Source organism: Hippopotamus amphibius, chromosome 4 (genome assembly GCF_030028045.1).
Source record: "Hippopotamus amphibius kiboko isolate mHipAmp2 chromosome 4, mHipAmp2.hap2, whole genome shotgun sequence".
Taxonomy (NCBI): domain Eukaryota; kingdom Metazoa; phylum Chordata; class Mammalia; order Artiodactyla; family Hippopotamidae; genus Hippopotamus; species Hippopotamus amphibius.
The window spans coordinates 146,598,009-146,621,339 of record NC_080189.1 but is presented as its reverse complement, the minus strand read 5'-3'; the positions used below and the strand labels follow the sequence as shown (position 1 = coordinate 146,621,339).

The window sequence follows — 23,331 nt, the reverse complement described above, 5'->3', positions numbered from 1 at the left end:
TTACTCCCTACAAATAGGCCCCTGGAGGAAGGCACTGCCATAAGTCTACAGCTTACCTAACCATGCTGCTAGAGTTGTTCTTAGTCAAGGGGGATTTGCAGAATTTACTGAGAAAATACAGGGAAGCCTCAAGGCAAAAACTTTTACTCATGGAACTGAAAGCAGAAACATAATCAAATATTCCATCCATCTCAAGGCTCACAGTCTTTGCTTTCTTCTTCGATTCTCTGTCTACGTGCTGTGTTCTCTTCTTGGTGAGCCCATGGCTAAGCATGGCTGTTGCAAACCCTCTGAGTTTACCTGTCGCAGATCCATTTATCTTTAGAGATTGACCAATAGACAAGCTCCCAGGAGAATTCCCAGATTTCCCATCAAAAGCTGTTTGGCTCAGCACTGGACAGGAAGGTGGGGTCTTTTAATATAAATATAGCTTCTGGGCTTCCCCCCCCCCCCCCCCGCCCAGCTTTGCTGACAGTTTAAAAGACAGAATGTGGTCTGAGCAGATTCCCCAAAAGACAAGCAATTTCACATGTGGGATCCTTGTATAATGTGGCTCTTTTCCATGTAGATTTGAATGTATTGGGATCATGTCTTCTAAAATAGCAATTGCATACTACAATGCTGCTCTACCATCAACAGTCCATAAAATATGCAATACTCTTTATACCCAGTACAGTATTAACAATGGAAAGCTCAAGTAATACAAGAATTAAAACTCAGAATAAAAAAATCTTTTTCTTTGAAAGTGATTCGATAGTTTTAGTTGATACCTGTTTTTTAAATAGTAGGCAAAGAATCATAGTGGAAAGTATAGTTTAACTCTTAAATTATTTCTAGGAGTTAGGATTAAAAGCCTTGCTACAATGATGAAGTTTATAAGCAATCTTCATGTTAGCGAACTGGTTTTACATGTATGTTCAAGAAGGAAATGGGGATTCATTGATCTTTCCTTTTGAATGGCTCACCTATGTTTTTTTTCAATCCCAGCTTTTCAAGAGTTTTCATGTGGAATCTCACTGAGGAAAAGTGTTTTTGACTGATTTGGTGATTGAGGATATAAGTTACCTCTCCCCCTCCCCTTTTTCATTCATAAAACTTTACTTTTTCCTCTTTATTACTTGGCAAATTAAAATTCTCAGTATTTTTATTTTTTCACTTAGTTCCTTTTCTCTATCTTTGGAGGTAGAGAGGGGAAGCTCAGTTCTTGTTTGGTGGATTTAAAGAATCAAACAGTCTTGTTTTAAAATATTCTATAAGATTCTTTGAGAATAAATTATACAAGAAAATAAAATAATTTGCATAACTCATCTTCCTATTAATCTATAAGTCTTAGTTCCCCCCGTCCCACCCACCATGAAGTCTAACTTGCAAACTCATTATCTATTTTGAGGTCAAAATATTGAGAGAAAACAAAAATTATTCAACTCCAAGTTTAAATTCTATATGTGGACAGTTAAAGTACCTCAGATTCTCCACAAGTCCCCAGGAGGCATTGCTAGTTAATCCTTCTTTGTTAATATTGACATCCAGCATGATATATTTGCATAATAAAGGTAAATCAGTACCTATCTTTCTAAATTGCTGTGACCTTTCTTTGTCATTCAGCTGGTTATCAGCACATGGGAAGTGGGGGATTAGAAGCTAAATGTTGTATATAAATGACATCCAATTTGTGATGTATATACTTGCCATTATAATGCAGGAGGCTATAAAAATTGTAGATTTTTTTTAAAAGGGCTGAAATTTCAGAATTGTCAAGGTTACTAATGACTTTCATCCTGCCAGATTTTAGTGATCTGGTCTATTCCTCAAAGTTTTTGAATTCTTAATAGAATTTGACACAGATGCTCACTTTCACCTGCTTGAAATACTTTCTTCACTTGGCTTCCCAAACATCACATTCTCTTGTTCCACTTACTACACAGCTCCATCTCAGGCCCTTGTTCCATTTCTTTATGTCTCTAAATTTCGGAGCTCTCAGACCTTCACTATTCTCAACTTATACTCTCCATACGTGATTTCATTCAGTCTCATACTTTCTGTATCCCAATGACTTCCATATTTATATATCCAGCCCTGACCTCTAAATGCATATAGTCTGCAGCTCATCCGACCTTTCCACTTGGAGGATATCTCAAACATACATATCCCAAACAGAATTCTTAACTTCCTATCTCCTCAAAATAGCGTTTCCTTTAGTCTTCCATATTACTGTTTACCCAGTTACTCCAGCCAAAAAACTAGGAGTCATCCAGCATTCCTGTTTTCCTCACTACCTAACCCTAACCCAACTAACCAACCAACCTAACACTAACACAACTCTAATTCCAGCCAAATTCAAAGCATGTCCTCTTGCCTTCATCTTCAAAATATATCCTGAGTCCAACTGTTTCTCACCAACTCCACCACTACAACCTTAATCTGAGCCACCACTATCTCTTATGGACCACCGTCAAAGACTTCTACATAGTCTGTCTTCCTGTGCTATTGTCTTTCTCCACTAAATAGAGTCATCTTTACAAGATGTGAATCGGTTCACGTCACTCCTTTCCTTAAAAAATCCTCCCCTGGTTCCCTTTGAAATAAAATCTGAACTTCTGAAATTCCTCAAGACCCTACATGATCTGGGCTGTGTCTAACTCTCCAGCTTCTCGCACTCCTGTCTTCATCACATATTCAATACACCAAGCTTGTTTTTATCTCAGGATATTATCACCTGCTGTTCCTTCTGTATGAAAAGCTGTTCCTTAAGATCTTCACATATCTGGCTCCTTCTCATCCTTCAGGTCTTTCACAAGTTATCGCAAGAGGTGTTCCCTAATCACCTGTCTACAGTACCATCCTCACTCTCAGGATTTCCCCATCCTTTACCCTACTTTGTGATCTTTGGAGCATTTAACACTATCTGAAATATATGTGTATTTTTGATAACTTGCTTATATTCTGTCTACCCCACTAGAGTGTAATTTCCATGAGGGTAGAGACTTTGCCTGTGCTCTATCTCTAGTATCTGTAACACCTTCAGAGTGTAGGTGTTCAAAAATTGCTTCTTAAATTAATATATAAATAAATGAAGTTTTAATACATCAATTCAAAAGAGTAAAAATTTGATTTATTTGAATGAATTGTAAATAAATATGGTGCATAGGGAGATAGGTACTAGAAGTTTCTGATGTCATAAATAAATGTGGCTTGGCTGGAAAACATGTCCTAAAAGGAATTTATTTGGCTTCCTTTGTTCATAGGCTTTTTTTTAGGTATAACAAGGAAAAACTGGATGATGCATCTAATGTTGAAAAAAATGAATTATTGCTGAAGATAAAACAGGTAGGAAGACAGAAATGATGGCTTTAAGATTACAGTTAATTTTTAGTTAATATTTCAAGTATATGTGAAAAATATGAAATTTTCCAAAAGTAGCATTTTCATTAACTAATAATAATCATGATCACTTACAGTAATTGATTTAAAGCATTGATCAGAAAACTGGAAGAGAATAGTGAAAATCACCTAAGCTGAGCAGAAAAAGGAAAAAAGAATTTTAAAAAAATGAGGATAGTTTAAGAGACCTCAGGGAAAACATCAGTGTACTAATATTCACATTATAGGGTTCCTAGAAATAAGAGAGAGAGAAAGGGGCAGAAGGACATAAGTGAAAAAATAATAGCTGAAAGCTTCCCTAACCTGAGAAAGAAAACAGATATCTAAGTCCAAGAAGCTCAGAGATTCCCAAACAAGATGAACCCAAAGAGGACCACACCAAGACATATTATAATTAAAATGGCAAAAATTAAAGATAAAGAGAGAAACTTAAAAGCAGCAAAGCAAAAGCAACTGGCTGTGTGCAAGGGAACTCCGAAAAAACGATCAGCAGACATTTTAGCAGAAACTTTGTAGGCCAGAAAAAAGGTGGCATGATATATTTAAAGTGAAAAAAAAAACCCTACAATCAGTACTCTACCTGGCAAGGCTATCATTCAGATTTTAATGAGATATAAAGAATTTTACAGACAAGCAAAAGCTAAAAGAGTTCAGTAGCACTAAACCTACTTTACAAGAAACTTTAAAGGGACTTCTGTAAATGGAAAAGACCACAACTAGAAATATGAAAATTATGAAAGGAAAAATCTCATTGGTAAAGGCAAACATACAGAAGTGAAAGAGAAGTTCCAACCTACACCACAGAAATTCAGGGGATCATAAGAGGTTACTGCAAACAATAATATGTCAATCAAATGGACAAGCAAGATGAAGTGAATAAATTCCTAGAAATGTACAATTTCCCAAGACTGAATCAGGAAGAAATAGAAAATATGAACAGAGCAATTACCAGTAATGAAATGCATCAGTAAAAAGGAAACAAACAAACAAAAACAAAAAAACAAAACAAAAAAACTTTCATTGTAAAAGTCCAGGACTGGAAGATTCACAGGTAAATTCTACCAGACATTTAAAGAAAAGTTAAAACCTATCCTTCTTAAACTATCCCCCCAAAATTTAAGAACCCATTTTATAAGTCCAGCATCACCCTGATATCAAAACTGGACAAAAGACACCACAAAAAAAAAGAAGAGAGAAAATTATAGACCAAAATTACTGATGAACATAGTTGCAAAAATCCTCAACAAATATTAGTGCACTGAATTCAGAATACATTAATAGAATCATACATTATGCTTCAGTGGGATTTATCCCAGGGATACAAAGATAGTTCAATATCTGCAAATCAATCAATGTGATATACCAGTTTAATAAATTGAAAATAAAAACCATATGATCAATAGATGCAGAAAAAGCTTTTGACAAAATTCAACATCCATTTATGAAAAAAACTCTCAATAAGGTGGGTGTAGAGGAAACATACTTCAACATAATAAAGGTTGTATACAATAAGTTCATAGCTAAAATCATACTCAAAGGTCAAAAGTTGAAAGTGTCTCTTCTACAATCAAGAACAACACAAGGCTGCTCACTCTCACCACTTTTATTCAACATAGTATTAGAAGTCCTAACCACAGCCTTTTTCAGACAAGAAAAAGAATCCAAGTGGAAAGGAAGAAGTAAAACTGTCAGTGTTTGCAGATGACATGATACTATACATAGAAAATCCCAAAGACACCACCAAAAAAATACTAGAGCTCATCACTGAATTCAGTAAAGTTTCAGGATACAAAATTAATAGAAAGAAATCTGTTGCATTTCTATACACTAATGACAAACTATCAGAAAGAGAAGTTAAACAATTCCATTTATAATTGCATCAAAAGAATAAAATATCTAAATCTAACTAAGGAGGTAAAAGACCTGTATTTGGAAAACTATAAGACATTAATGAAAAAATTGAATATGACTCAAACAAGTGGAAAGATATATATATTGGTATTGGGAGAATTAATATTGTTAAAGTAACCATACTCCCCAAGGCAATCTACAGATTCAACCCAATCACTATTAAAATTCCAGTGATATTTTTCACAGATTGGAACAAATAATTCTAAAATTTTTATAGAAACACAGACGACCCTGAATAGCCAAAACAATCTTGAGGAAGAACAAAAAAGCTGGAGGTATTACACTCTCTGGTTTCAAACTATACTGCAAAGCTACAGTAATCAAAATGGTGTGGTACTGGCACAAAAATGGACACATAGATCATAGAACAGAATAGGCAGCACAGAACTAAACCTACATATATAGTTTATTAATCTACGACAAAGAAGGCAAGAATATACAATGGGGAAAACATAGGCTTTCTAATAAGTAATGTTGGGAAAACTGGATAGCTACATGCAAAGGAATCAAATTGGACTACTTCCTCACACCATATACAAAAATCAACTCAAAATGGGTTAATGACTTAAATGTAAAATGTGAAATCATAAAAATCCTAGAAGAAAACATAGGCAGTACATTCTTTGACATCAATCTCTGATTTTTATTGGATATATCCTCAGGCAATGGAAACAAAATAAAAAATAAACAAATGGGACTATATCAAACTAAAAGGCTTTTGGCACAGCAAAGAAAATTATTAACAAAACGAAAAGACAGCCTACTAAATGGGAGAAGATATTTGCAAACAGTATATCTGACATGGGGTTAATATCCAAAATATACAAAGATCTCATACATCTCAACATCTAAAAAACAACCTGATTAAAAAATGGGCAGAGGATCTGAATACACATTTTTCCAAAGACATGCAGATGGCAAACAAGCACATGAAAAGATGCTCAACATGACCAATTATCAGGGAAGTGCAAATCAAAACCACAATGAGATATCACCTCACATCTGTCAGAATGGCTGTCATCAAAAAGACCACAAATAAGTGTTGGATAAAAACCAGACTCTTGCTGACATCCAATTTTAATTCTCATGAGTTGTAGAAGGCAAGTTCAATGATGACACAAAATTCTATTCTAACTTTAACCTTTATTATGAAATATTATACATATACAGAACAGTATCTATACTGTAAGTATGCAGTCTTTATGTGCATATCTATCTTTTGGTAAATGTAGTTTATTAATTTTAATGAAGTACAGTTTATCAATCTGTTCCTTTTTGGCTTGTGCTTTTTGTGTCCTATGTCATGACTATATTCTCCTACATGATCTTCTATAAGCTTTAGTGTTTGCTTTTTCATGTTAAGGACTACAAGCCAACTGGAGTGTGTGTGTGTGTGTGCTATGAAATGGTAGTCAAGATTCATATTTTTCCATAAGATTGTCCAATTAACTAGCACTGTTCAATGAAAAGATAGTACTTTCCTTCACTATATTTCAGTGGCACTTTTGTCTTAAGTGTGGATCATAAATATATCATAAATGTGTGTGTGGATCTGTAGACTCTATTCTATCATTTGAATTTAGTCGCTTCTCACATTAAAACCATACACTCTCAATTAGTAGCTTTAAGATAAGCTTTTATAGTTAGTAGTATAAATCCTTCAACTTTGTTCTTCTTCAAGGTTGCTTCCGTTATTCTTGGCCCTTTGAATTTCAGTCTGCCACGTCCTGCCAAAAAACCTGTTTGGATTTTGATTGGGGTTGAATTAAATCTATAGATCAATTTGGGGAGGATTTTGTGTTTTTACAATATTGAAGCTTCCAGTACATGAACATGGCATGTCTTTCATTTATCTTAGGTCTTTTTTGTTCCTTTTGACCCAGTTGTTTGATTTCACTACGATATGGTCTACGTTTTTCTTTTTATTTACCCCGCTTGGGATTTATTGGGCATCTTAAATCTGTGAGTTGCTTTATTTTGTAAGTTCTGCAAAATTCTCAGCCATTATCTGTTCACGTATTTCTTTTGTCTCATGCTTTTCCTCTTTTTCCAAGACTCCAATTATATGTACACGATAAAATATCCTCTCTGTATCTTACTCACTCTTCCCTATTTTCTACCTTTTTGCTCCCCCTGCTACATTCTGTGCAGAATGGTCTTATTTCAGTTCTTAATTTTGGTTATTGTATTTTTCAATTGGTAATTTTCAAATCTGTTTTGTCACTCTTTATTGGTTCCAATTCCTTACCATATTTTTCAAGCATGTCTAGTATTTCTTTGATCATAATAAATACAGTATTTTTATATTTCAGTGTCTATTTCCAATATCTGGTATTTTTATAAGAGTGTTTCTGTCATCTGTTGTTTCTGCCAGTTTTTTTTTTCTTTTTCTGCACATTGTTCAGTTCTGCCATTTTTTGTTTGTGCTGTCTTATTTTCTTCTGTTCCCGGTAGAAAACTGTACACTGGACATTGTACTTCAAAAAAGGTGTTTGTAGAAACAATTTGAGGTCTAGGATGATAGTCTATTTCTTGGGAACAGATCTCATTCACTTCTGTCAGCTGCCTGGGATGTTACCAGCCCCAGACCTCCTTAATCCACCTTTAGGTTCCCTGGTGACCGAAGTCAGGCTGGACCATGGCTAGTTAGCTTCTAATTCCCGCTTCTTCAGATGGTGAAGCTCTTTGGGATCCCAGACTAAAGTGGTGGGAGGTTTATCAGGCTCAATACCTGGATGAGCTCTAAGTGTTGACTTTTGGCCCCCTTGTCATGTAAGAGAGCCAAACCTGAGATTCCAAGTGGCTTCTTCAATATCAGTAAATGTCCTCAGAGTAGAAGAAGTTTTCAATACTAGGTTTACCCGTCTGGATTCTTGCTTTCTTATAGAATTAGGCCAACTGATTCCTCATTATCTTGTTAGTTCTGCAACACTTTTAAGATCTCTTTTCATCCATCTATTTTAGTGCTCCTTAGCCCACCATTCCTACCTAACCTAACTTTCTTACCTCATTTGAAGCAACTCAGCAGAGACATCGAAGCACAAAGTTCTTACCTCATTCAGAACACTAATGGGTACTATCTTTTGTCCTTGAATAGAAATATATAACTAAAGGTAAGCATGATATCCAGTCAAAGAGGTTTTGAGCAAGAGTTCCCATGGATGTTACATTTTCTTTTCCCTGGTGTAGTTTATCTTCTGGGAAAAGGACATACAGATCTTGCTGAATGATCCCAGCTTATTAATCCCAATTCTTATTTCAACATGAATTATTATGTTATGGTTTTGCATCAGTGTTTACTACCTTTCTACACATTTGTCATAATTTATAAAAGAGGCCCCAAAATATACAATTACATATTTGGTTGTAGAATTAAATCGCTCAACATTTAAGGCATAGTTGTTGTGTGTTAAGTAATATATGCCTCTAGACAGTTGCCCACCAAAGGAGCCATGAAACAAATCCTCTACACAAATTCCCTTTTTTTTTCCTAGATGGCTGAAAAGCTACACAGATGTCGTTTAGAGAACAAAGATCTACGAGAGAAACTGCATACTGTTACCAGACAATATAAGATTGTCTTAAGTGAGGAGGATAAAGTTTTTCTGAAGAAACAGAAAATTTATTCTGAGTATGTTTCTATCCATGATCCATACATGACCACATGCTATAGTTACGGGTTGCTTCTCCACTTAAGCTTATCCTAGTTTTAAAATCTATTGATAACAGTGAAATATTCTTTACTGACTTATAAATACACTCCTAATTCACCTCTATATATACTGAATAATGCTTTCCTCATGTGGGTCAGCTCAAATCCATAAACACCAAATCTGTTATTTTTACTTCTAAATCAGATTCTTGAAAGAATAATCATGCTTTTACCCCATGAGACTGCCTGGAGAAACTATGAGATCTACGTTCATCAGAAACTGGCTCTGCACCTACGTTTCCTATCTCAGAGAAAGGTTTGGTCACTGACACAATCCCCTAACCCTGAGACTGGGAAATTACTCAAGGAAACTCCTATCTTTTATGAGGACTCCATTCAAGCACCTAGGCTTTTCAATTCCACCCCCCAATATTTATCAGATATATCCTATCCTCCTCTCCAACTCCACTCTTTTCACCCCTTTAACTTCTTTGGTTTGGCTTGCCCCTCAGAAGTTCCTTCCACTTTCTGTTTTACCCCCACAACTTATCCACCTCCCTCTCACCACAGTGATCCTTCTGAAACATCCCTCTGAGGTCACTCATTTTCATCAGTCACTGCATTGTTATCAGCTGGATACAAATCCCTTTGTCCCTCTGAACTATGAACAGATTAGAGCAGTTGCTCTGTCTGACTCAGCACTATATCTGCAGGATCTTGTCCATTACTTAACAGGTAGTGGGTATTCACCAGTGTTTTCCTAACAAGTATTACAGAATAACATATTACAAGCATGAGTTATATAAGTAATAATACATTGCTACACTCAAAGCTAAATCACATGGAAGTGTAATTACAGTGTCCAGGCCCACTTATGTGAAGCTGAATTTATGGTCATTGTTTTAGCATTTAAGATGCAGAGAGTTATTGCAATCAGTTTATCTCATCCAATTGAATAGCCTACTAAGAATGATACTGTTAGTTTTCTTCAGGCAAAATCTTTCCTCAGATCAAGTTATCAGTTTGAATCATAAAATGTGCTGATGACAAATAATTGTAACACTAAAACACTATTGTTACTGGGTTTTGTCTTCTTCAGCTTGGGCTGCCATAACAAATTATCATAGACTGGGAGGTTTAAACAACAGAAATTTATTTCTCAAAGTTCTGGAGGCTGGACACCTGAGATCAGGGTGCCAGCATGGTCAGGTTCTGGTGAGAGCTCTCTTCCTGACTTGCAGATGGCCGACCAGCTTCTTGCTGTGTCTCATGGCAGGAGGTCGGGGGTGGCAGGCAAGAGAGTGAGAGAGAGAGGAGCGAGCGAGCTGTCTGGTGTCTCTGCTTATGAGGGCACTAATCTCACCATGAGGACTCCACCCTCATAACCTCATATAAATCTAATCACCTCCCAAAGGCCCCATCTTCAAATACCAACTCATTGGGGCCTAGGGCTTCAGCACATGAACCAGGGGCAGGGGGAACAATTCACTCCATAGCAGTTTTGAAGAAGATGAGACGCTTAGATAAAGTACTTCCTGTTACAGGCACATTCCTATCAATGTCTGGAAATTTGAACAAAATGATGAACTTCTCGTTATTTTCTCTCTAAGTCAGAGACAAAAAATAACCACTTTTTATAAAAGGCCTCGTGAGTGCCACCCACTGGCTTCGGCACTTTACATCTCGGTTAATCCTCACAACCAGTGAGGTAGGTATTGTGATCTTTATGAATGGGGAAACTGAGGCTCATCCACAGGTGAAGTCTCTTTTCAAGGTCACACTGCTAGGAAGAGGTAGACCACTATCCAAAGTCAGTCTGACTGATTCCTTTACCTTTACAAAACAACATAACAGAATTGATAAATTCATTAAAAGAGACACGCACCCAGCAGGATAAAGTCCTATAGAACTGTTCTTGTGGTTCTGTGGTTACTATTGTAGTTAATGTTCTTTTCATGGCTTGGAGATTTTCATAAATTTAGATTTAGCCACCACTAGCAAAAAGACTTTATTTCTATTTTTACTGATTTATTTGGTAAATAGTTCATGAATGGAACTTTCAAACTACTTTTTAAATTCTTATTTGTGATTGCATATTTTCTTATGCTGAGGAGGTAAAAATGATTATTTAAATCTTAAACATATGATAACTCTGGTTTTTTTTTCATGGTAGAAATCAGAAACAACTGGCCTTTATAGCTCAGAAACAAAACTTCCTTTCGAAAAGAAAAGTAGACATCAAAAACATGGAAGAAGGACTTACCACACTCAGTGAGCTTCATCGGTATGTGTTGCCTTTGAAAATTTTAATCTTCATTCCTCCGCATTTATCTATTTATTTATTTATTTTAATTATTATTTATTTATTTTATTTTTGTGTTGGGCTTTCGTTGCTGTATGTGGGCTTTCTCTAGTTGCGGTGAGCGGGGGCTACTCTTCGTTGTGGAGTGTGGGCTCTAAGAGCACGGGTTTCAGTAGTTGTGGCGCATGGGTTTAGTTGCCCGGCGGCATGTGGGATCTTCCTGCACCAGGGATCGAACCTGTGTCCCCTGCATTGGCAGGCGGATTCTTAACCCCTGCGCCACCAGGGACGTCCCCATGCATTTATTTTTTAATAAATGATAACAACAAATCTATGCCAATTTCTAATATAGTATAGAAAAGGAGGCTCACAATTGGCTCTCTCTTTTTACAGTCCAGAAAAGTCATTATTGTTGAACCTTTCATTGAAAGGATAGACAGGTGCTGAGTTCTACGTAAGCTGCTTCTAATACCTCTGTTAGAGTCTTCACATTCCGCTCCATCCCAGAGTCACAACACACCTTCCATCCTTAGCTACTACTTATCCCTAATTTAAGAATCTATATTGGCTTTCTAAATTATACATGGCAGCAAATCAGAACTCAGCCTAGAACCCAGAGGTCCTCACCAATTTGTTGACCTTAACCCTTCCTGTGTCACAGTGTTACTTCCCTTCGTGTGCCCCGTATGCAGCAAGTTTGTCTTAGTCACAAGAGCCCCGACTTGCTGCTCCTTTCCTCATGTCTTTGCAAATGATGATGTCCTTTCCTTGGTGGGACTGCACCTCCATTCTGGCAATCCATGTTCCTCCCTCCATTAAACGTTATCCTCTAGCAGCCTTTCCTCAACTGCCTTGCCAAAATCTGTTCTTCCCTCTCCTTGGCTTCAGTGCTCGCAACATGAGTTTGCACTCGCAAGAAATTGTAATTGCCTTCCCGTTAGTCTGCCACTAAAATCTTTAGTTGTTTCACAAGGTTTGTTTTGTCTCCCGATTAGATGGTAGCCGTATTGTACATGAGAATTATACATAAAGTCTATTATGCACTTTACCAGCTCCCACAAATGCGAAATCCAATATATTTTTCTTGTTTTTAGAGCAACAAAAGAAGTATATCAGAAACAAATAAAAATCCTGACTGAAAACCTGGAAAGAGAACATCAGAGATGGTAAAAAAAAAAAAGAAAATTTATATTATAAGTAGTATATGTTATCTTAATTAACAGCTCCCCAGAGTTGGAAGAAATCGGAGTGCTTGTTGCTTGGTAGAGTCCAAGGAAATTATTTTCCTAAATTAAATTGTGTGAGTTCTCTTGGATCTAGATGTTTGTTAGTGTGATTTTTTTGGCATTGAACAGAAACAGAATTTTTCATTCCATTCATACGAAGTCACCACAGAGTGAAACTGCCCAGATGCGCAGTGCGCCTTTGCGCATCCAGCCTCCTACGTGGACCAGTAAGGAAGGTGACGTGCAGGGACAGAGGAGAGGAGTCCCACACACAGGCTCTGCAGATGGACTGCTTTGGTTGCTCTGCCTCTTATTTGGTCTGTGACCGGGGCTAAGTTATTTAATAATGTCTCTGCTCCCATCCCTATAAAGGGAGAAATGACAGGAGCACCCACCTTGTAAGGTTGCTGTGAACGGTAAATGAGATGATCTATGTAAGGTATGTAGCTCAGTGCCTGGCACCTAGAAAGCACTTTTGCAGAAAGTAGCTATATTTTATTATTGTTGTCATTGTTATAATATTATTTTTTTTAATTTATTATTTTTGGGGGGGTACACCAAGTTCAATCATCTGTTTTTATACACATATCCCCGTATTCCCTCCATTCCTTGACTCCCCCTACCTTGAGTCCCCCCCACCCTCCCTGTCCCAGTCCTCTAAGGCATCTTCCATCCTCGAGTTGGACTCCCTTTGTTATACAACAACTTCCCACTGACTATCTATTTTACAGTTGGTAGTATATATATGTCTGTGCTACTCTCTCGCTTCGTCTCAGCTTCCCCTTCACCCCCCGCCCCCCCCAAACCTCGAGTTCTCCAGTCCATTCTCTGTATCTGCGTCCTTGTTCTTGTCACTGAGTTCATCAATATAATATTATTTATGACTCCAATGGCAAATTTTTACTTTTCTCTAGTTATACAGCTTTTTTATTTTATGGCAGAGAGAAAACTTTGAGAACCCGGAAGTTTGACCCCTAAGTCTTCCCCATTTCTATCCTTTACCTAGAGGAGGCAAGCTACTAAGTTTGTCCACTGTCCTGTTAAATGTACCGACACAACTTAATGTGAAGCAACTTGCGGGGATGGCACTGAGGCAGTTAAGGTTTTGTCTTATTTTTTCAGCTAATGTGCCTACTGTACATCATCAATAGCATGGTTTCCTATAATCATAGTAGGATTTGTTTTATTTTGAATTCCTTCATCTTTTCAGTAAACTGTATCTCAATTTGATAATAATTCTTTTTGGTCTAATCTCTAGTGTTATAACTCAGTGGAAAATAGCTTGTTTGCTAAAAAAACACGCACGCGGGACCAGCAAGATAATGGCTGAAATACAGGAAGTTGTAGATAAAATTCTGGATGCCGAACTTAAACGCAGTGAATTATTAGAAGAGGTAAAGGAACTCAAGGAACTTAGTATTTACTCGCTATATTGCATGTCAGTAATTCTTCAGTATTTCATTAAACCTTACCTCATTGAAAGGTATTTTCCTTTCTGCCGATTTCATATTTAGAGTGAATTATGTTATTTTCTTGAGAAACGTATCCATTTGCTGTGTTTTAACTATAGGAATTTGGCAAAGTAGCAATTTGCTCCAAAATTTGCTTTTGAAGCATGTAACTGAAACTTGAGGGTAGTGTTTAGGGAAACTATCTCTAAAAATAGAGAGACTAAACATCATTTATTTAGCCCCTATGTTTATCCTCTGCCTACCCTCCGTCCCCTATCCCGTTCCCCATTTCCTCATGTCATTTATAGCTATTGTTTGGTGAAAAAATTAATCTCTGGAGGGAAAAAAAGAGCGCCCTCAGTGGTTACTGAGAAATAATATAATCTGAAACCAGAGCCAAGTCTCATGCACAGAGATATTAATTTACCTGGCTGTTTGAAAATGTAATACTGACTGCTACAAGACAAATGATAAATCCTCATTTTTTTCCCCCTAATTAGACCAGTTTTAGAGAAAAAGAGATCAATGAAGTTTTGGCACAGATTGAACAACTTACATTAGAATTAAAACAAGAGGAAGAGGAATTTGTTGTCAAAGAAAAAAAGTTAATCCGAGAGTTGAACAAGTATGAGGTAAATTTTATTTTACATCTAAAAATAATTTTAGATAGCACTATGCAGAGGAGAGTATATTTCATGCTATTTTAATCAGTTAGATGTAAAGTAAATATTTTAGTATAAACAAGACTACAATTAAATATTGAATCTTTCTTCTTCTCCTAAAAAAGGAATAGAGCAATGAGAAATAGGTTTTCAGTTAAAAAAAAAATCACACACTCTAAGTTACGTAGAAGTGCTGGCAAAATCCACGAAGAGAGGTGGAATGTTGGAGAAAACCATGCAGAGTTGGAACAAAAGAGGCTGGGGGAAGTGTTGAAGGGTGAGGGAGACCAAGAAGGCCAATCTCAGAAGTCCTCCTTAAAGAGAGGGCATGGTGCTGGCCTGGGAGAGAATAGAGCATGGGTGCTGGGGGAAGTGGAGAGAAAAGTCACTGAAAGGACTTAGGGGTCCCAGAACAGGCGGGTTTCTGCAAACACAACAGAAAACAAACTTTTTCAAGGTGATGCTGTTACCTTGACAGGCAAGGGCATGTTTCTTAGGAGACTACTATTGGTAGAGTAGCTGAGGAGAAAAGAGATGGCAGTAGAAGTCTTCCTGAACTTGATTCAGTTTGAAGAGGGGAAAAAAAGGCCCGACTATCCCAAAGAGGAACTTTATTGAAGGCAGCAGTGCCTTGCTGTAGCGAGGAAGTAGGAAGTCCTTACATTTCAAAGTTTACATCTTACCCTGGTCCAGGCCCGCTCTTCCCCCCACCACGCACACCCTGTCATGTCCTGCAGAAACCCTCTGCAGATAACTGGTCCCAGAAAAAGCCAGTTCTTCTAACATAAATAACAAAAGAGAAGCAGGTATGTCTTCCACACAAAAATACTATGAGAAAAACAAGTAAAGGGGGAATGAAATGTTCCATCACATGAAGAACGCTCAGAAAAATGGTGCTGGAACAGATGAAAACTGTGACTCAACATTCCTCCATAAATTCAGAAAAAAATGATTTCATAGAAGTGCCAAGGGAGATTAGCAATATGGAAATATAGCAACTCAGGGAAAAGACATCAAAAGGGGATGGCCAGAAATAGGAAGAGGGAAAATGGAAACTGGCACAACTCAGGGAACAGACCAAGGAAAGAAAGCATTGCACCAACCCATACAAAATTAGAAGGAACTGAAGGAAGAAGCAGCAAGGCGGAAAGCGTTTCTCCATTGAGTGTAGCATGGGTGGGTACCCAGTATTTTTCTAGATGCTGAAAAACAGAAACTTTTTAAAAGGGAAAACAAACAAAGAGCTTTGCCCTTATGAAGCTTACATTCCAATGGGGTGAGAGAGGTTGAAAATAAACAAGATAAACAGTAGAACATGTAGTGTATTCAGTGGCAATAAATGCTATAGAGAAAATAGAACAGGGAAGTGGGGTAGGGTAAGTGTATGTAACGCAGTCTGTGTGCCATTTTGAACAGGGAGTCAAGAGACCGGTAAGGATATGAGGAAGTGTGATGTGCAGGTACCTGGAGAAGGTGGGTCCTGGCAGAGGACATGCTGAGCGTAAAGGTTCTGAGGCAGGACTGTCCTATGTGAGGAATGACAAGGAGCAGAGATGCGGGAGAGTCCTGCAGGTGCTAGGGACTCATCTTCCAGAAGCAGATGCTGACATGGAACTAAGAGTGCACAAGGTTGCTAGAGTGTGATGTCTATGAAAGGACTAGGCAGGGGCCATTATATACGCTGCAAACTCTCTCTGGGGAGCTCCAGAGCAAGGATTGTTCATCAGAAGAGGCCTCCTTGGGCAGAAATGGCCACACCCTTGTACCATCTTCTTGCTCACACAGTTAGTTGGAGGCCACCCCTTGAAAAGCATGGTCTTGGCTAGATAGCCAAGGCCACTCTGCACTCCGATGCTGGAGGCTGTCAGCTAACCACATGCTTTGCCACAGGGCAGTGAATTCTTCCTTGAGGGTAGATCGAAAAGGGGCATCTCCAGGCCTGCCACACATTATAGGCCATTACGAGTACTTTGTCTTTCACTCTGCATGGGCTGGGAAGCCATTGGAAGGTTCTGAGTGGAGATTATTTGTTCTGAAATAATCTGATTTTCATTTAAATAGGATAACTCTAGCTGCTATGTTGAACAGAATTTAGGAAAGCATTGGTGGATGCAGGAAGACCAGCCATCAAGCTAGAGCAATACGCCAAATGGTTCAAGTAGCTTGAACCAGAATGATAACTTCCAACGACGGGTTAGAAGTAGTCAGCATCTCAGACGTTTTTTTGAAATAGAGCTGACAGAGTTTACCAGTCGTTTGGTAAACCAATGAGGGCAATCCTCTTAGAGTCAGGAATAAGACAAGGAGAGATGTTGGTTCCAGTTTAAACATGGGGCTTCTAGGCCATGGAGGCCTTCACCCCTGTGGGTCTCTTTCTCTTGCACTGAGTGATCACTTTGGTGGGGTCAGTGGAAACTAGCCTCTGGTTGACTGTGTTGTGAGGGCATCTCCCGCTGGGGAAGCATGTCTGGCGTTGCCCTGCTGGCACTCAGGTTTCCTTTAAATTATGTGTGTATGCAACTTAGGTAAAAGAAAAAAATAAAAATAAAAGTTTTTAGGAGTAAACTGGGTAAATTATGGCCTATTTAAATCTTAAGAGTCTGAGTATCTAGTTAAGAAGACCCCCTGACATGATCATTATGGAAGAGAGATGTTTGTTTCTCTTTCCCGGTACAGGCTGAAGGGAAGGGCTAGAGGGCTGGAAGGGCAGCTCTGCCATCCTCAGCATGAGGCTAATATCTGTGGGTCCAAGCCGCAGCTTCCATTCTCATCCTCTTCCCGCCAGGGGAAGGAGGAAGGACCCAGGGGGCCATGCCGCTTCCTGTTGTAAGGACAGGACCCAGAAATGGCACGCCCCACATCTGCTCACAAACTCATTGTCCCACCCACCTGCAAGGGAAGCTGAGGCATCACTCTAGTTGGCAGCCATACACGCTCAGCTAAAGCTCAAGAGTCCTGATATGGAAGGACAGGAGAGTGGATAGTAAATGTCAGTTGTCTATCTTTGCCTTAGTCACTATTTTTTTTTTTTAAGAACTTTTATTGAGATACAGTTAACAGACAATAAACAGCATATATTTAGAGTGTACAGTTTGGTATCCCAATCTCCCAATTCATTCCCCCCCCCCAACCCTGCCCACTTTCCCTACTTGGTGTCCATGTGTTTGTTCTCTACATCTGTGTCTATTTCTGCCTTGCATTTGCTCTTTCATGGTTGTTAGAATTTGCCTTATGTATTGAGGTGCTCCTATATTGAGTGCATATATATTTATAATTATCTCCTCTTCTTGGATGGATCCCTTGATCTTTATGTAATGTCCTTTCTTGTCTCTTTTAACATTTTTTATTTTAAAGTCTATTTTATCTGATGTGACTATTGCTACTCCAGCTTCCTTTTAATTTTCATTTGCATGGAATATCTTTTTCCATCCCCTCACTTTCCATCTGTATGTGTGCCTAGGTCTGAAGTGGTCTCTTGTAGACAGCATATATATGGGTCTTGTTGTATCCATTCAGTCAGTCTGTGTCTTTTGGTTGGTGCATTTAGTCCATTTACATTCAAGGTAATTCTCGATATGTATGTTCCTATTACCATTTTCTTAATTGGTTTGTTGTTGTTGTTGTAGGTCCTTTTCTTCTCTTATGTTTCCCGCTTAGAGAAGTTCCTTTAGCATTTGTTGTAGGGCTGGTTTGGTGGTGCTGAATTCTCTTAGCTGTTGCTTGTCTGTGAAGCTTTTGATTTCTCTGTCGAATCTGAATGAGATCCTTGCTGGGTAGTGTATTCTTGGTTGTAGGTTCTTCCCTTTCATCACTTTAAATATATCATGCCATTCCCTTCTGGCTTGCAGAGTTTCTGCTGAGAAATCAGCTGTTACCCTTATGGAAGTTCCCTTGTATGTTATTTGTTGTTTTTCCCTTGTTGCTTTTAATAACATTTCTCTGTCTTTAATTTTTGTCAGTTTGACTACTACATGTCTTGGCATGTTTCTCCTTGGGTTTATCCTGCCTGGGACTCTCTGTGCTTCCTGCACTTGGGTAGCTATTTCCTTTCCCATGTTAGGGACGTTTTCAACTAGAATCTCTTCCAATATTTTCTTGGGTCCTTTCTCTCTCTCTTCTCCTTCTGGGACCCCTATAATGCGAATGTTGGCATGTTTAACATTGTCCCAGAGGTCTCTTAGGCTGTCTTCAGTTCTTTTCATTCTTTTTTCCTTATTCTTTTCCGCATCAGTGATTTTCACCATTCTGTCTTCCAGGTCACTTATTTGCCCTTCTGTCTCAGTTAATCTGCTATTGGTTCCTTCTAGTGTATTTTTCATTTCAGTTATTGTGTTGCATATCTCTGTTTGTTTGCTCTTTACTTCTTCTAGGTCTTTGGTAAACTTTTCGATCTTTGCATCCAGTCTTTTTTCAAAGTCCTGGATCATCTTCACCATCATTATTCTGAATTCTTTTTCTGTAAGGGTGCCTATCTCCTCTTCATTTAGTTGTTTTTCTGGGGCTTTATCCTGTCCCTTCATCTGGTACAAAGTCCTCTGCTTTTTCATTTTCTCTATCTCTCTGTGGCTGTGGTTTTCAGTTCCACAAGACGAAATACTGCTGATACTGCTTGATTCTGCTGTCTGCCCTCTTGTGGAGGAAAGTATCTAGGAGGCTGGTGGGTGCTTCCTGATGCGAGGGACTGATGGTGGGTAGGGCTGAGTGGGCAGAGCTCAGTAAGACTTTAATCCGATTTGGTGGGCAGAGCTCAGTGACACTTTAATCTGCTTGTCTGCTAATGTGTGGGGCTGTGTTCACATCTTGTTGGCTGTTTGGCCTGAGGCTACTTAGCACTGGAGCTTACAGGCTCTTTGGTGGGGCTAATGGTGGACTCTGGGAGGGCTCATGCCAATGAGCACTTCCCAGAACCCCTGCTGCCAGTGCCCCTGTCTCCTCAGTGAGCCACAGCTGCCCCCCACCTCTGCAGGCAACCCTCCAACACCAGCAGGTAGGTCTGCTTCAGTGTCCTATGGGGTCACTGCTCCTTCCCCCTGGGTCCTGGTGAGCACACTTTTTTGTGTGCCCTCCAAGAGTGGAGTCTCCGTTTTCCCCAGTCCTGTGGAGGTCCTGCAATCAAATCCCGCTGGCTTTCAAAGTCTGATTCTCTGGGGATTCCTCCTCCCGTTGCTGGACTCCCAGGTTAGGAAGCCTGACATAGGGCTCAGAACCCTCACTTTAGTGAGTGGACTTCTGCAGTATAACTGGTCTCCAGTTTGTGAGTCACCCACCCAGCATTTATGGGATTTGATTTTAACGTGATTGTGCCCCTCCTACCGTCTCATTGCAGCTTCTCCTTTGTCTCTGGATGTGGGGTGTCCTTTTGGTGAGTTCCAGTGTCTTTCTGTCAATGATTGTTCAGCAGTTAGTTGTAATTCCGGTGCTCTTGCAAGAGGGAATGAGCCTTAGTCACTATTTAAAATCCACCCTGGCTTCCTAAGAGAGACTCAACTATATTCCATTTGAAACTAAATAAAACCTGAGTTTGAATAAATAAGCAAGCATTTTCACGTTTTGCTTTGGGCATTTTTAACTCATTTATTGTAGATTTATATCCATTTCTTTCTACCCCTTCCCATTTCTCACTTTCATCCACATTTCTTAGAGTGGGTGTATATTTTGTTTTGGGGTTTTTTTGTTTGTTTGTTTTGTATATTTTATTTTGCTTTCTGGTTTTGTTTTTGTTTTTCATAAAGCATGATCAATCAAGAGAAAATTTCTCAAATATGTTTTGGGGGTACATATAATGTAGGGGTAATAGAACCATAGCAGTAAGGCTATAGAACTGAAAGGAGCTTTGGAGAACCCAGTGAATTTAATCTCCTAACATTATAGATTGCCAGAGAGTCAGTGACTCAGCCAACAAATATTTATTAAATATCTAGTATGTGCCAGATACCTTTCTATGCACCTTAGGATAAGAGGAGTCCAAGACAGACAGAATTTTCTCCATCAAGGAATTTACCTTCTATTCTAGAATATTGTGTGAATTCTCCAAAATCATACCTGACAATCAGCTTTACTGTCTTTAAAGCAAAGATTCGCTGAGGAAACGCAAATTAACAAAGAAAAGGAAGGTGAACTAGTCGAGCATCTTCCACAGCTTCAGGTGGCAGAAGAAGAATACACGGACAAAAACAGAAAATTTGAAAATCTCTTTGATATGGTTACAGGTACATAGGAAGCACTTAGTAATTGACCCCAAGCCCAGGTAAGGATTTCACTGTTGTCTGCTAACACAGGTGGGTCATTCATAACAAGCCAATGGTGAAATTCTCCCCACTTTTCCCATCACCTTTAACTACCTGTTCTCTAGTTTTTGCCGCTTTTACTAATGTCCTTTTCTCCACACCAAGGTCTTCCTGTTAACTCTTGTCAAATTTTTCCTTTTCTCTTTTAAAGACTGTTTAAAATTAAGAATTGGTAGCAACTATATTGTGTGGTTTCTTTCTGTACTTGGTAAAGGTAGAAAAAACTCCTTTATCTCCAGCCATGTGGAAAGTTTTTTATGTTTCTTAACATGAATTTACAAATTATGTCTGGTTTCCAGCTATGACTTTAACCATTTATCCAGTAAGTACTCCTTGGATTTTTTTCACTAACCTACTCCTAAGGCAGAGATAGCTAAGAGCTTGTCTCAGATCTGGGAGCTTCCTAGAGGATGTGAAATGTGTCTGAAAGTAAAGCATATTTTGCCTTTTATTACATAGCACAACCATTTGTGTTTAATATAAAAAATAATTATTTTCTCCAAAAAAATTGGATGTGGTCATCTAACTCTGAACCCAAAAGTTCACAGATCCAGAACCGTCTCTAGAGGTGTGAGTCTTGTTTTGAATTCGGGGAATAAAGGATCATTATCCAAGGATTTAGGTTATTAAGCAGGACAACTTCCAGAACTTCTATCTTCTAGATGATGGAAGAAGTGCCATTGGAATTAGAAGGCTGGGACCAAAATTACAGAAAGTACTGGAATGGGAGTAAAAAATGTACACTGAGGTGGGACTGACTAGCTGGCAAAGATGAATATGGGGATGGGAATTAAAACAGCATGTCGAAACAGGGCAGTCACGTGGAAACCCAATATGTTCAAATGTGAAATAAACAAATATTCAAAGTGAATAGTGGTAATTATCAAGGAAGGTGGATTTTTAAGAATATTATAAGAAAAAGTACCTGGGTAATTGGTCTGCTTCCCATTCCTCAGCTGATTTTCCACTTTTGCCACGTTTTCATTTAGTCAACTCAGTTAGGTTTTTTTACCACTTTTTACCAAGACTTACAACATATATGTACTCTATTCCCAATTTTCTACTTCCCCAGCCTTCCTCCATCCCTTCTTTCACTGGGTGGAGGATATAAGAAACACCATGAGTATAAAAATAAGCAATATATTGCAGAAGATTGCAAGGACTGATTCTCTGAAGTCAAAGAAAAGGGGTAAAATACTGAAGAAAGTAGAGAAAAGAGGGGAAGACAGGGAGAAAAGAAGGAAAGGGGACATGAAAGCAATGTGCTTCAGAGAGTAGGAAAATATACTTCACCTGCCAGCAGTGAGACTTACAGAGGGTAGAATATAAGGGCTCAGTACGCATAAAGAGTAATGTGACTTGTGATTAAATATGATGGATAAAACACATGCATCTATCTTTGCTCCCTAATAAAACTTCATAAAAATATGCGCAAAAGATTTATTTAAAGATATAAACTCACAGGTACAAAGAGACTGGCAGAGAAGACATCAACAGGTAATAAATATCAGCAATTTTTTGGAATGTGTAATTGGATAGAGGTATTAGCAGAAAGAGAAGTTTGAGTAGCAAGTGCTCTCAGAGAAGCATAGCTTGAGGGCAAGAAGTTCTCTGCACAGGACCAGGGACGTCTTGGACATTGGAGGACAGGGATACTGTGAAGCCTGAGGTGAGTCATGGGGCTGAAGTTTGGCTGAACGTCTTTATGGCGAGCAGTTAGACCTCTAGATCCAGTGCCCTCTTTTTTGCAGCTTAGTGACTATTCCTCGACAATGCCAGCAGAGAAATTGGGCCAGAGTGTTCTAAACTTGAGGATGTCAGGTATGGCTGAGAGCAGAAGACAGGTGCTCTTCTGAGACCCCTCCCACTGCTCAACTTGAGGAAGCCTGCCAGCCAGTTGTGTTATGACTCTTCTGTAATCCCTTTCCCACCCTGAAGAAGATGGTTGGGTTCTTCCCCAAGGAAATTGAACAGTTTCAGAGAGGAGCCCACAGAATCTAACATTTGAGAGTCCCCCCAACAAGATGGCTTGTCCCTTCCTGATCACTGTACAGTGAAGTCCACCCAGGAACCAAACCTTTTAGTCCCTCACTCTTAAGTAGGATTGGGTAGTCAAAGATCACCAGACACCTCAGGGAAAACTCCACATAAATGACAGAAACTAAAGCAGACAGGAAAACAGAACTTGGTGGAAACACAGACAACACAAAGAACATAAGAATACTTTTAAAGATAAATTCTCAGGGAGTATATATTCTCTCTATATTATTATATATAGTACATATATATTCTCTATATATTGTTGAGAATATACATTCTCTTTAGTACAGAGAATATATCTTAAAGTATATTCTTAGAGAAATAAAATAAGATATTGCATTTATGAAAAAACAATATGCTTAAAAGAAAGAACAGAGAACAAAAAAGAGCTCTTAGAAATAAAAAATATAACAACTAAA

At 38.5% G+C, this 23,331-nt stretch overlaps 1 protein-coding gene across 1 annotated transcript in view; it reads left to right on the top strand.

Annotated features, from left to right (window-relative positions):
- The window catches only part of CCDC175 (coiled-coil domain containing 175), a 61,617-nt gene that overhangs the window by 20,178 nt on the left and 18,108 nt on the right, over positions 1–23,331 (top strand). The window contains exons 8-14 of the mRNA XM_057732617.1: positions 3,246–3,327; positions 8,787–8,923; positions 11,118–11,228; positions 12,341–12,412; positions 13,731–13,866; positions 14,424–14,555; positions 20,656–20,794. Coding sequence (XP_057588600.1) covers positions 3,246–3,327; positions 8,787–8,923; positions 11,118–11,228; positions 12,341–12,412; positions 13,731–13,866; positions 14,424–14,555; positions 20,656–20,794 — 809 coding nt within the window. The remainder of the gene's footprint in view (positions 1–3,245; positions 3,328–8,786; positions 8,924–11,117; positions 11,229–12,340; positions 12,413–13,730; positions 13,867–14,423; positions 14,556–20,655; positions 20,795–23,331) is intronic.